This window comes from Antechinus flavipes, chromosome 5, assembly GCF_016432865.1.
Source record: "Antechinus flavipes isolate AdamAnt ecotype Samford, QLD, Australia chromosome 5, AdamAnt_v2, whole genome shotgun sequence".
Classification (NCBI taxonomy): domain Eukaryota; kingdom Metazoa; phylum Chordata; class Mammalia; order Dasyuromorphia; family Dasyuridae; genus Antechinus; species Antechinus flavipes.
This window is the reverse complement of record NC_067402.1, coordinates 80,917,032-80,931,920: the sequence shown is the minus strand read 5'-3', so window position 1 is coordinate 80,931,920 and position 14,889 is coordinate 80,917,032. Positions and strand designations below refer to the sequence as shown.

The window sequence follows — 14,889 nt, the reverse complement described above, 5'->3', positions numbered from 1 at the left end:
CTTTAATTCAGGTCTCAACATTTGGTTTACAATCATTCTGTGTAGGGGACTCTTGTTTTTATTTCGCATTTTGCTTCTCTCAGCTTCAGCTTGTAATACAGATCCTTCAAAGGTTCCCTTTTTTCTTATCTATTCTCCTTCCAGTCTATCCCTAACACCAATGCTCTGGAACTCTCATTTCTGTTCATTCTTCCTTCCCCAAATGTTCATCCCCATCTTCCTTCCTTCTAGTTCTTTGTTCAAGGACTTTTACCACTTAAATATCTTGGGTGCCACTCTCTCCATAAACAGACTAGCTGCTGCTTGTCTGCTCTTCCTCCATTTTAGCCATTATCGTCTCTTTTACTTCCTTCAAGGCTTCACCATAAACACTATTATTTTGAAAGGAAATTCCACAAACTTTCCTACATTTGATAAACGATTTTTGTTCTGTTTAAAAATTAAAACAATTACCTGTTATTCTACTCTGCGTAGACCCTACTTCCTTCAGCCAAATTGGAGTTAGTGCTTAAACTTCACAATCTTTCTTAAAAGAGAGGTAGTATTTTACATATTCCTACCCACTACAAATACAATTTTTGTAATCTAAAGTAGAACTCATTCTTCCCCATTAAATGACACTTCATTCAAAAATCCCTATTTCTGCCAAGAATACTATTACTCTTCCAGTCACCCAGATTTCTACCTCTAGCAGTCAATTAGCATTTATTAAGAACCTACTATGTGTGAGGCACTAAAACACTAAAGATACCCCCCCCCAAAAAAAGGCAAAAAAATAATCTATGCTCTCAAGGAGTTTGTAGTCTAATGGGAGAGACTGTAACATGCAGAGACTGTAACATGCAACAACTATGTAAAACAAGGTACATACAGGATAAATTAGGCAGTACTCTCAGGGAGACTGCACTTAATCAAGGAGATTAAGGAAGACAGCTTCATTCAGAAAGTGAAAATTTAGCCAAGTCTTAAAGGAAGCTAAGAAAGTTAGAAGGCAGATATGAGGGAAAAAAGTAATCTAGGCATGTAGCACAGTCAATGAAAATGCTCAGAATTGAGAGATGGAGTATACATAGTGTGGGAGGAAAAGCAGGAAGGTCAGTCAGTGTCACTGTGTCACAAAAATAGGTGATGAGGGAGTAAGGTTTTAACTGAAGAACTGAATGCTATCATATTCTTCTTGTGTGGCAAAATATCTGATCCTGATTCCATCCCAACATAGATCTATATGGCCCAGAAGCTGACTGAAATCTTCCAGATGGCAAGAGATTCTCTCTCAGGAGATCAAGGATGCCTTTACATCTCAGCAAAAGAAAAGGAAATGGGTTGTCCTGAGACAATCACAGATAGTCTCTTTTTTAATCATTGCTGATAAGATTCTTGCCAGAATCCTCTTTAATAAAATGATCCTTCACCTGGAAAATGGTCTATCCCAGAGCCAATGTTGTTTCACAAAGGGCAAAAACAGTAAACATACCATTTGCTGTCCAACAAGGAGAAATGTCAACAGTAGAATGGAAATATGTACAACATTTGTTGACATGACCAAAGCCTATAATATTATTGGTCAAGAAGGCTTGTAGAAAACCCTGGAAAATGTGGTTGACCTGAGAATTTCATCCGTATTACAGAGCAATTTCATAATGGCATCCTTGCACAGGTTCTGGATGGAGGACAATGCTTTCAAGCTTTCCTAGTCATCAGTGGAGTGAAACAGGGCTATATGCTTATTCTCATGTTTTTTAGCTTAATGTTCTTTTACAATGTGGTCAAAAATCAGCTACCACCAATAATTTAACTTGAAAAGGCTACAAACCAAAAGGAAAGCAGAGGAAAAATTGGTGCTGATAATCATCCACAAAACTGATAAGATAATCTTCCAAAGAAGAGGTGAAAGTTACTCCCTCCCTATTCAAAAATCTTCAGTGGCTCCCTAGAGCCTCTAGAATACAAACTCTGTGCCTGATATTTAAAGCTCTATAAAAACTCACTAATTGTATGTCCTTAGGCAAACTTCTCAAAGTCTCATATGTAAAATATTATAGTATGGACTAGTCAGAAGTTATTGAGTGGATCAAATTACATATCTACAAAATGTTTTACACTTAAAGCACTAAACAAGAATCATCTCTATTTGTAATTATTATCACTATTATGACTGATTATGATAATTATTAGCTATCCAATCCATGAATTATTCTTTGAGTCTGAACTCTTCTCCACTTAAATTGTCTTTTCTCTAGCTTGGCTCCCATACTTTCTACATATAATTTCTAACAAAAAAAACTATTAGCGGCTCCTTTGTAAAATCTGTTAAATTGGTTCATTTCTCTCCCTTCCCATTCCTGTAATTCTTATGCAGGCCCTTACTACTGCAAGTTAAAACTCTTTCATCTGATTTTCTTAACATTTGTCTCTATGCTATCTAAATCCATTCTGAAAACTGCTGCCCAGCATCTTTCTAAAAACAAAATTTTCATTCAATTACTCCCTTCCCCCCCCCCTTTTTTTTGGCTGAGGCCATTGAGGTTAAGTGACTTGCCCAGGGTCACACAGCTAGAAACCGTTAAGTGTCTGAGGCCACATTTGAACTCAGGTCTTCATGACTTCAGGGCTGGTGCTCTATTCACTGTACCATCTAGCTGCCCCCGGTTACTCCTCTATTAAAGAAAACTTGATCTAATAGATCAAGCCCAAATTTCTTTAGACTGAAAATTAAACTTTTCTATTGTCTGACTCTTCCCCCATAAAATATCTCCTACATATTCCCTAATATGAATCCATCATCTTCACTACCACAAAACAAACTCTTCTCCACCCATCCCCAAAAGACTTTTCTCAATTACCTAGGCTTACCTATTCGACAGAGACAACTGGGGACCCTCAAAGCTGATTATGAACATTTTAACTTTAAGCTATTCTTCCATTTAAAATATTCTGATAGACTCCTCCTTTCTTTCATGCCAAATCTTAAGTTTTCAAGACAGTTTAAGACCCATGTCTTTTCAGCTATTCCAGGTTACAATGATTTAGGCATACCTGATATCATATGACATTATGAGTAACTCTTAATGTTATTTTTCAGATAATATCAAACAACCTAGCATTTGGCTATACAGTTCCTAGTATTTCTCTGGAATTTGTGCATTCATTAAACAAAACATTTACTTTGCAAGACATTGCACTAGATGACAGGAATAAAAAGTAAAAGAAGCCCCACTGAGGAAAAACTTGTTATTTTATAAGGTGAAGACATTTACACATAGATACAGATAATATGAGCAAGGCAAACGTATTGCTAATTATTGGGATCTGAAAACTCCATAGGAGGAAGAGAATGAATTGCACATTAAAGCAGCTAGTTTCTAGGTGTTCTAACTGATTGCATATTCAAGACAACTTTTCAAGAGCTTTTGTAACTCCCACAGTATCTGGCTATCAGTTAGTCTTGGTGTTAAAGACAGGTTAAAAACATCTCTAGAGCTAGCCTGAATCCCCACATATACACTTATTTAGAGTCATCATATATTAGACTGGCTAAGATGGGGTAAAAGAAATGCTAACAGTAAAATATACTGCTATTGGATTTTCCCTCCTTGAAAAATTAAGTCTAACACAAAGAGGATAGGAAAAAAAATAACCTTTACCACATGATGCTAACCACACCCTTTTCCCTTAAGGTTTCCTTTGCAACAAAATTTGAATCCCCAAAATATTTTTCAACCTGGCATTTAAACAAGTTAAAATTAATCTCAAAGAAGACAGAATTTTAGCCAAGCTATCCAAACAAGAAACAAAACAGAATCCAAATAGATTCCCTAAGTTAATATTCAGGCAGTCTTTTGTTTTTAAGATTCAAAATACACTTTATATAAATCAAAGGCAACTTTTCACACTTCATTGTAATCTCTAGTTACCTAGGGCAGGGCTTCTTAAACTTTTTCCATTTGCCACTTTTTTACCCAACCACAGAGTATACAGATATATAAAATAGGAATACAAATCAAACATTTACTGATAATAAATCATAACTTCATGACTTCCACATACATAGTTTAAGAAACTTTGATCTAAGGGGAGAGAATATGCTACAGTAGAGAGAGCACCAAATGGATGACTGAAACGTGGGTTCCACTCCCAGATCTAACACATTAATTCTGGGCGAATCTCTTAGTCCTCTTCCTGCCTCAGTTTCCAAATATGTAATTAAATGTAAACTCTTTGAAAAAAGTTATTTCATTTTTGTTTGAATTTCCAGTGCTTGGCACAATACATGGCATAAAGCAGACACAATAAATACTTATTGCTTTGTCTGTAAAAAGGGAATAATACTTTCCCTTCTTACTTCATTGAATTAATATGAAGAAAGAGGATTCTGTAAAACAAACTTACAACCCACGAAATTTAAAAGGCAGAACATTTTGGGATTCTTTCTGGTGGTGAGGAAAAATGAGAAAAGGCTTAGAAAAGAGCTCTTTATATAATTAATAATGTAATTTCTACATTATGTCCAAAGAGGACTAGTGAAGAAAAGTTGAAACTAATTAGTACTATTAGAAGTAAGCAGTTCAGGCAATTTGACACATGCTCTGTAACAAGAGCTGATCCAACCAAGAGACAGCAAATATGTTAGAGGTACTTAAGTGTAACAGCATGAAACATAAGCTGGGTCAATTTTAACTACTGAATGTGTCACTATATTATTCCCCATATCTAAGGAACTCCAATATTTCAAAATATTCAGATAGAAATACAGGCATATATACCCAATATGACATAGTTTCAGATAAGTTAAACTAAATCTACAAGTGAAGATATATTAATTTTCAATCTTTTCCTTTACTCATTTAACATTATCTAAAAAGGAGAGCCATGATTTTTTAATTAAATTTTTACCCTATAATATAACAAAAGTAATTAATATTATTCTAATTACTTTTATTAAAGTAATCAATGAATGGCTCTCATATAATACAATTCAATCAACCACTAAACACCTACTTACTGTATTGCAGAGAGCTGTTAAGCTAGAAACCAGTTGGGGTAGAAAATTTAGGTAAGGTCCTTGCTCTTGCAGAACTAGACTAGCCGGAGATATGCCTGAGATGTAAATAATGAAAATAATTGAGAGGTGTAAACAGAATATGAATTAAAGTTTAAAATTTGGAGTTTTTTGTAAGACATACCTAAAACAAAGTTTCTCTACTGTCCTAGTTTTTTCTAGCACATAATACTATTATTTTAAATATATATATATACACACAACACACACACATATATGTACATGTGTGTATAGTTATGACAATCATATTCTGTTGAACACTGCACAGTATTATTTAATTCTCAAATAATTCTTTAAGTCCCATGCCTGTCTCCTTATTTTAACTTATCTAATAAAACAGCATGTTATAATGGAAAAAGCACTACTTATGGAATTGGAGATAATTCTGGATCAGAGATAAGTCTGTAGAAAATTCCAAGTTCTGCCACTTACTATTCTTTAATTTCATATCCTTTCACATCTTTGTTTCCTGATCTGAAAAGTGAGGGGGCTAACTTTTAAGGGACATAAATCTATGATTTAAGAACAAGAATAATTTGTTAAATGTTTGTAACCTCCAAGTTTCTCCAAATATTTGTTCATCTAACTCAAACAATTTAAAATTATGATTTTGAGAACAGTTTGAAATGCATGACAACCTGAGAACTGTGGGAATAAAGAACATCTTGAAGTAAGTAAGATGTAAGGAGTACATCTTGAAGAAAAGAGAGCTCAGCTATTTTTAAGGTAAGTCACCATCTCTACTAGGACTCATTCATTTAGACATGAACTTTAAATTTTCCCTCAAAATGACCCAGCAATGTAGGAAACTCATGAATTATCATTTTTTAACAATGAGAAAATGGAGGCTCTCCCAAGTTATGTGACTTGCTAATGATTACAAACTACTATGTATCTGAGACAGGTTTTCAATTGCAGGTGCTGCCCACCATGCCCAAATGACCTAAGATATCTTTTAAGATACATATGCTGATTCCAAATTTTTAAAGACTTAGAATATTTAAGTGTGTTTATTCATTTTTAAAAGCAGTGGCCAAGTTAAATCTCTGTTGAAAGCAATGTTTTATGGAAACCATATTGCTGTGAGAAAGGACAGCCAAATGATATTGATGTTAGTCATATGACCAGTTATTTTCAGTTAATGTAAAATTATAATTTAGTCTTATTTCTCAAATTAATTTTGATATCTGTAAAAATACCTGGCACATAGGTGTTTAATAAATGTTTATTGATTTGGACAAGAAATCTCTACTCTGCTTTTAAATTAACTGAAATGCACAAAAGTTTCCTATCTTGCATGACAAGGTGAGGGAAAAAGTTGGAATGACTGACTCAGCACAGGGGAATGCCATTCTTCCAAAGGTTATTTACATAAGAGGGGATCTGGCTACACATATTGTGTATTTTAATGATTTAAAAATAAACACTACTCTTAGCTAGCTTTTACAATTGTTCCACCACTTAGCTAAATGTTCCAAACAGCTAATAAGTTTTGATAAGAGTTTTATAATAACTTGAGAACCCCAGGAAATGAGAGAGCTAAAATTATGGTTTGAGATGCTGTCATAAGACTTCTTAAATCTATCTATGTTCAACTCATTTTATCACATCCAAGATCAGAGGATTTCAAAGCTGAAAGGTCATCTGGTCTGGACCCTTCATTTTACAGCTAAAGAAACTGAAGCCAAGACAGCTTAAGAGATATGTCCAAGGTCACCCTGGGAGGAAAGCAGCAAAGCCAGAGATCCTCACAAATCTTTCAATTTCCAACAAACATTTTTATTTTTACATCTGACAAAATAGCAACAAATCTGAGAAAGGGAAAAATGCAACTTCAATTATTAAAAAAAAAGTGAAAAAGAGAAAGGAAATTAAAGACAAAACATGATATTTATAGTATAAATGTGATTTTATAAATTAAAACATGCAATGTTATAATGGAAACCATTCTAGTAAAGTATTATACACAGTGGTTCTTTTTAAACTGGAAATTAGTTTTATAAAAGGAGCTGTTGCATTTTATACACATTATGCATGTCTAATAATGCAATTACATATATGTATAACTTACACATTATTTTATTTATATTTTATATTTTTGCTGTTGAGTCATTTCAATCATGTCCAACTCTTCATGATCCCATTTGGTGTTTTCTTGGGAAAAATACTGGAGTCCTTTGCCATCTTCTTCTTAGGGCAATAGAATGAAGTGACTTGTCCAGGATCACAGAGCTACTAAGTGTCCAAGGCCATATTTGAATTCAAAAAGATAATTCTTCCTGACTACAGGTTCAGCACTCTATTCACTGTACAAGCTGTCTCTATATTTTATATGTAATTATATAATTGTGTGTGTGTATATATATGTATATTCAAACAGCTCCCATTACAAAACTTATTTTCAGTTTAAAAATAACATTGTTCTTGGATAAAAATAATGTTATTGATCCAATCATATAAGGTTTCCCTTGAACCTCTTAATGGGCCATTGAGGTCAAGAAGTTGTTCCAAAGAATAAAAGAAATATATTTGTTTATACCTCGGGATTCTAATTCTTAGTAATTTCAAAAACGACTGTGCAATTTCATTTTAGTACTTTCCTGGACAGAGATCAAAAAGTGGGTACTGTTTTCTTAGCAAATACAGAGTTATTCAAAATACTATAATGCTTTTAGATATGTTAGTTCAGAGACTTAATACCTCAATAAAGATTTATTTTACTTTGTATTTTATGTAATCAAAGATCCAAACAGCTTTTAAGACCTGAACCTGATTTTCTACAACACCTGGTTACTGATATCTCCTTATAGAACACAAATACAAAAATTCACAATCCAAATCTCTTTCAAGGTTCCTATAATCCTAAGACTTAGAAAACAGATAGCATGCACTGTTGTGAGTAGTAAGATTTAATATGCAATATTTGTGTCACTGGTTCTGCTGAAAGTCTGTACATTTGTAACTAGGTCAGAGAATGTTCAGATGTGCAAAGTATATTCTTTACCACAATATGCTTGGTGTTAATAGCCCAATCTCTAATATATGCCAACTGTGTGATTCTGGGCAAATTAACTTTTTACAATGTCCTAGGCAATTCTCTAAGACTAAACTCTAGAAAGGGGTTTACCTGCCAATGCCGTAGTGGTAGTTTCCTTACTTCAGAGTTCCCTGTCCAATATAAATCACAACTCCAGTCTCTATAGTTTCTATTTCTCAAAACATCTGGAATGTTTTATTAAAACTTTAGGTATCAATCCATATCCAATTAGTTTTCCATCTTAATCATCTGTCAAAAATATCTTTAATAAAGCAATTGTCTGCAAACTTAAATTGAATTTACAAGTAACAGTATTAAAAACTTTTAACTAGAACCCTAAAAGCACCCAAATAACTGCTCATATTTGAATAACCTGATTTTAGAATTTAATGATTATACTATCATCAGTGTTTCAAGAGACAAAAATTAACAATGATCTGAAAATTAAGAGCTCACACCAGACTAAATGTGAACAATCAAGAACTGTTTGCTTTCTGGTGATTTTTTTTTTGGGGGGGGACATAGCAATTCTCAAAGACTAACCATCTACAAGAACTGTAACATACTTTAGTGGCAGGAGCACCTATACCAACAAGATTACAGTCCCTTTAAGTAATGAAATATTGAAATATTAGTGCAAGTTTCTGCAAATTCCCCTCTCCCCACGTACCTACTAACTCAGTTTTGATCCAGTGAAAGGTATTGTGTATTTGGGAATAAGTATTTGTGAGAAAGTCAAGGACACTTAATCTCTCTCAGCCTCAATTTCTGAGGGGACTGAACTGGTTGGCCTTTGAAGTCCCTTCCAGATTTAAATCTGGGAGTCTATGAAGGCAGAACTATTATGTGGAAAATATTATAGTTTTCCAGTCACCTCTCCCTGTCCTACATACTTCAAGCAGTCAAGTGAGGATGATGTTTACTGAAATAGACCAGTATTTGGGAATCTGTCACATATGAGACCTGATAAATCTAAATAACATAGTATTATGCTAACCTAACTGTATTTAGACACCACACCATTGTGATTTAATTACTCTTCAACTTAAAGCAGTAGTATATTTATAATCATATAATAAAGGTTTCCTTGTTTAAGAAATGATGGGTATTCAGTTACTATTTTACCTAAAGCACATAGTAAACTGGATTTTAAGTGTTCAACTATTAATGAAATTTTAATACAGAGTTAATTTAGATTCAAAAAAGTCATTAACCTAGAAATTTGATTATTAGTTACAATTACAGCTGGACAGTACTAGAACTTTAGCTGTTTTTTGTTGTTTTTTGTTTTGTTTTGTTTTTGTGCGGCTTTTTGTTTTGTTTTGGGCTTAATAGTGTCTTCCCAAAACTGATTAGTCAAGTATAACTCAATGAGTCACACACTGGGGAAAAAAAAATGTTTACTCTTCCTTTTACATGTGGCCAAAGTGTAACTGCTTCTTACTTTTGTTCATTTAGTTTCAAAGACTCCATATGCAGTCACAGCTAGTACTATAGATCTTAATATTCAGGTTTAAAATAAAAAAACACAAATTCTTTGTAAAAGAAAATTAAAAGGATTTAATAAACAAGATGGTATAAAATAATAATATACTTGCTAAGCTGTAGCTATTTAAAAAAACATATCTAAAGTATCAGAGAATTACATTTACCACCTCAAAATGATTTAAGAAACTGCTGACTGAAAAAACTGTGGAAGCTAGATTCAGCCTTTATATAGCTTTTAAAATGAGGTGAATAGGCTGGATTGTTCCTCTCAGCTATGAAAACCACAAAACTGAATCTTAACTATAGATAAAGGTGTTAGTAATACAAAATCCACTACTCCAAAAAACTTCAGTTTCATTTTTCTGTATAAAGTACCCTCTTTACTAAATTCTAAATATCATTAAAGACCCTGAATGCTGTCTTATTTAAAATTCTATCTTCCCGAACCCACTGAACAAAGTACCTTAATTTTCCAAGGTTATAATGGCATTAAATTCCAAAAAACATCAAAATCATATCCACCCTACACCAAGTCTCAATCACTAAAGACAGAGGAAGTCGGGACAGTTAGGTTCAAATCCTGTAAATGACCTATCTTGGCAGAGAATCTGGTTTATGTCACCATTTCTCAATGCTTCAGGTAACTTGCAAAGAATCTTATGTTGCTGAACAAGTCCCTGCCTATTTGCATTGATAGAGGAAATTTCCTTACTTAAGAGTTCTTTTTGCCAGAGGTGTCAAGTATACTGTGCCAGGCAACAATCAGGACTGCAACCCAAACCAGATGAAAAGCTAATTGGGAAATATTTTACAAAATAAAGATACAAAGAGAACTTGCATAACGTTAATAAGTGGTTTTCTAAGTCAATAAGAGGCCCTCTAGGCATTAAGTATAATTTAGTAGCCTACTTCTATTTGAGTTTGACACCACTACTCTATCCCAAAAAAAACAGGTTTAAAAATATTTTTTAAATTTCATTAAAAAACCAAAATATGTAAAAAATTTAAACATTGTCACATTAAGTGAGAGTCTATCATTTTTTAAGCATTTAAAGATTAGTTTATATGTTTACAAAATAATTCATCTTATACAATTGGTCTATTTCCATTTCTTGATATTAGCTTCCATATTATAGCTTGGACAGGATAAATTTCCCAGCACTGTCTACAAATCCAAAGTTCATGGTCAGGAAATACAGCTCATGTTTTCCATGCCTCAGCCTTATACCCATAATTATAAGCAGTGATAAGCTATGAAAATCTCTTGATCCAAAGGCATATTAAGAATGCTTTATTAAGTAAATGTTGATATGCAAGAAACAATCCAATTTTGTTTTAACTTTTAAATAACCTTTTGTTCAAATCTTCCATTATGACTCCACAGCTACAATACATACCCAAGAATGTCTCCTGTATATTGTAATGCAAAACCAAGCGACATAACACACTTGAAGCTAAGGATCATTCAATATCCAGTACTTCAAGTAAAACTGAACATTTCTGAAGAGAATATGAAATTGTTCTACAGGATAAGAGTGTATCTGGTTGAATTAGATGATCTCTAAGATCTCTTTACTTCATAATTCCCTGGTTTTGCTTCATTTTAGCCATTCAACTCAGCAATACACTCAAACAATTATATATAAACATTCTCATTAAGTCAAGATAGCAACCAAATCTTTACTGCTGGCTAGTTACTCAAAAACTATTAAATTAATATCTCTATGTGAAGTCATTGCCAATCTTACCATTACTTGTATACAAGTACAAGACAAGAGTTTATAGTTTCCCTTCTTTCTGATCATTTCGCTTGGCATAACCTGAGCGTGATTCAGTTTTTACAATTCATTTTTTTTTTTGTACTTTGAGTGTACATGTGTTCCTGCTGCTTCCCAACTTAATAATTCCAATTTCCTGTTCTCTATTTTTTCCTAATCTTACCTGTTTCAGATATATAAACAAATTAGTTTTCCTGAATCTCCAAAATATCATTCCTTCTTCAGTGACTGTGGCACCAACTTTTCCACAATTCAAATCCTAGTCATCAAACTTTTTTTTTTTAACATCAAAACGTTTTTAAAACACTTTATCCATACTTCTATCTTTTTATATTTACATATTAAATACTCTAATAAATACACAAATATCTTCCCAAAATTTTTCTGCTACTGCTTCCTTTCTTGTCCTACTTCACAAAGCTCCTTATGATCCTACTCCCTTTTTTTTCTCAAATGGCAAATGATCTTTCTAAAATTCACTGAATTTTAGGCATTTTGTAAAAAAATTATCTTCCACTTAAATCCAAATTTACATATTTATGTTATAATAAAATTGTACTGTATTCATAGTTTAAAATTTTATTGCTTTTATGTATTTGAGAAAGACCTACATGGAGGCACAAGTGAAAACTATCAGATAAACACAGAAAGGAACCGCTGAAAATAAAAATTAATCCAGTCAACATTAATTTTACCTCATTCACCCACACGTTTTGAAAAACTTCCCATTAGGTTCAAGTTTAAACTAAGTTGGAAATTCTATTGCAGATTTTACAAACCAAAGCGTCACAATGTTACTCATGAAGGGCTGAAGTATAAACTTCAGTCACTCTGCCCTCAGATCTTGCAGGCAACACTAGCTTTAGAATTCAGTGGAATCAGATTCGTCTCAGGGCAGGATAGAGAAAAAATTCACAGGGCAGTATCTGATCAAAAAGAAATACATTATCGGGGGGAGGGGGTAGGAAGGTGAAAGGGAGAGAGGGAGAAAGGGAGAAAGGGAGAAGGATGGAGAGGGAGGGAGGGGGAGGAAGAGGGGAAGAGAGAGAGACAGACAGACAGACAGAGATAGAGACACAGAGACAGAGAGAGAGAGGAGAGAGGAGAGAGACAGAAAGAGAAAGAGAAGAGGAGGAAGGTTGAAGTCATTCCAGTTCTATGATCATTCCCCAGGCCTTGTGTGTGAAAGGTTCACATGAAACAGAAAGGGGCATCCTGTCTGGCTCAGAAGGCGACAAGCAAACTCCTCATCTTTTCGGGAAAACAGCAAAGAGCGGTCATTTCTACCAGAGCCCGATAAGCTATGGATCATGTAAAAGATTTTCCGGCGGGGCACTTCGGGATGGGGCAGGCTACACTAATGCACGCTGTAATCTGGGTCTCCAACACTTCTGTCTATATGCGCGCTCTTTCTTTCAAGAAAAGGGAGCCCAAATTCAGAATACAGGGCGCTTTTTTCCAGAGAAATTGACCCTGGATAACGCCTGATAAGGGATGGGACTCGATGACAGCGCTGGGTCAGCTGCTAAGGTGGGCAGCGGCTCCAGGGCTGAGGGAGGGCGGGGGCCAGCCCTTACATAAGCGGGTCTGGGGGCGCGGGAGGCGGACAAGGCTCACCCAGGCGGGCAGGTCCGAGGTGCAGATGCTGAGCCGCACCGCCTGCTCCTCGTTCTCCAGGAAGGCCAGTGCCCGGTAGAAACGGGAGGTCTTGTGGCCCTTGTTCCTCCGGCACCAGAAGAGCAGTAACAGCCCCAGCAGGATCCACAGGAAGCTCAGTCCCAGGTAGCCCAGCACATATACCGGGAAGAGCAATACGAAGCTGCGGGCGAACTGCGCGCACAGTCCCGGCACGTCCACGCTCAACATCGCGGGCGGGGGCTCCGCGCCGGGACCCTTGGCGGCGGTGGCCCCGGGGTCCCCAGCGGCCTGAGGGACGGCATCTCCTCCCGGAATCCTGTCCCCGGCGCCGCTCATCTTGCCCCGCCAAGATTCACCGAGGACAGCGGCAGAGGAGGCGACAGCAGCGGCGGGAGAATCGACACCACGACCGCCCCCCTCTCCCACTCCGGCACCCCGCCCCCGGCTAGGATAGGCGAGGCGAGGCGGAGCGGGCTGCGCTAGAAGCCCGGCGCTGGCGCTGGCGCTGGGGCTGGGGCTGGGGCCGGGCGCATCCTGCTCCGTGCCCCAAGCGCCTCTCACTGGGAGGGAACGGATCCTGCCGCAGCTCGCGCCGCCACCGCAGCCGCACCCGCGCTCGCGCTTCCGCCTTCCAGACGGCGCGTGACGCCAGCACGCCGCTGCGGTCTGGCTGGCGGGCGGAGACTGATGGCCAGAGCTGGAGGCCGGGGCGTAGGCTGTGGCTCCAGGGGGAGGTGGCCCCTCCCCCAGGGGCTGCCCCGGGGGAGGGCGTGGGCCACCTGCGGAGTGCGGCTGCAGCTGCTGCGGCTGCGCCCTGCCGCGCGGGGTTGCCTATCTGCACCCTCTGTGGGTTGTCTCCGCCCTGGAGGCGTGCACGATATTGATTTGACGCTGGACTCTTAGGTGCTGAGCTGGAAGAGGGAAAGGGAAAAATGAAGGGAGACGGATAGTCTAGGTTTCAGCCCTAGGGACACCCCTGGAACAACGCTAGTGTTCCTAATCTTCCCTGTGACCGAGAACTTGAAGTGGGGAAGTTTCCTGGCGTTTTGCCCTCGCACGTCCTCTCCCAAGGCCTCTTCCTACTCTCCTAAAGCCCCCGGAAATGCTATGCATTGAGAGTTGAGAAAGAAGTCCGAATGTTACATGAGAGCGTAAAGATGCTAGTGTTGCGGAGTTAAATCAAGTTTTTCTGTGGGTTTGAAGTTAAACTTTCTGGTTCCTCGCTTATTGGAGTCGTTTCTATTGCGGGACTGTGTGTGTGTGAGATTTCAGAAAGAGTTTGGAACTCTAATGCATTGCTGAAATGACTCTCGGGAGTTTTCAAGATTTACAGTAAATTCAATCAATATTTTCTGTTTTACCCAGGTTAAAACCAAAAGCATTAGCAGTTAAATGTTCAGACTTCAATTCAGTGTCCTCAAGAGTCTTTAAGCTTTAATAGCTTAAAACTGAACTAGACGTTTGGATAGCCTTCTGTTTGATGTTAAACAATTCTTTCTATATGAAAAGAATTCTTTCTATCGACTTTTAAGACATGAGTGTCTTAACTACTTCGTGTCATTTCAAACTATATCATATCAATGAATTCTTCCTATTTTATGAGATTCTTGATTACTAGGTGAAGCACTATGAAAATTTAACAAAAAATAGGTTTTAGGTAATTCCCTTTTCATGTGAATAGTACCCTGGGCTTAGAGTTAGGGGGATCTAGTCTTCTTTGAACATTTATTATCAGTGTGAACCTGGGTTAATCACTTTATATATCACTTAATTTTCTCAGCTGTAAAATGAGGATAATGATGATGTTTAAATCCACAGGGTGGTTGTGAGAGCATGAAATGAAATATTTATAAAATGCTTTTGCAAATCCTGAGACAACTAGGTAGTAA

The 14,889-nt window shown here is 36.7% G+C and overlaps 1 protein-coding gene across 4 annotated transcripts in view; it reads right to left on the bottom strand.

Annotated features, from left to right (window-relative positions):
* The window catches only part of ESYT2 (extended synaptotagmin 2), a 107,433-nt gene extending 93,201 nt beyond the window's left edge, over window positions 1-14,232 (bottom strand). Inside the window, exon 1 of one of the 4 annotated variants that reach the window (XM_051962819.1) lies at window positions 12,980-14,232. In XM_051962819.1, the coding sequence (XP_051818779.1) occupies window positions 12,980-13,336 (357 nt within the window). In that variant the 5' untranslated portion in view covers window positions 13,337-14,232. The remainder of the gene's footprint in view (window positions 1-12,979) is intronic. The other 3 variants (XM_051962820.1, XM_051962821.1, XM_051962822.1) reach the window with 3 other exon arrangements.
* Window positions 14,233-14,889: the final 657 nt, after the last annotated feature.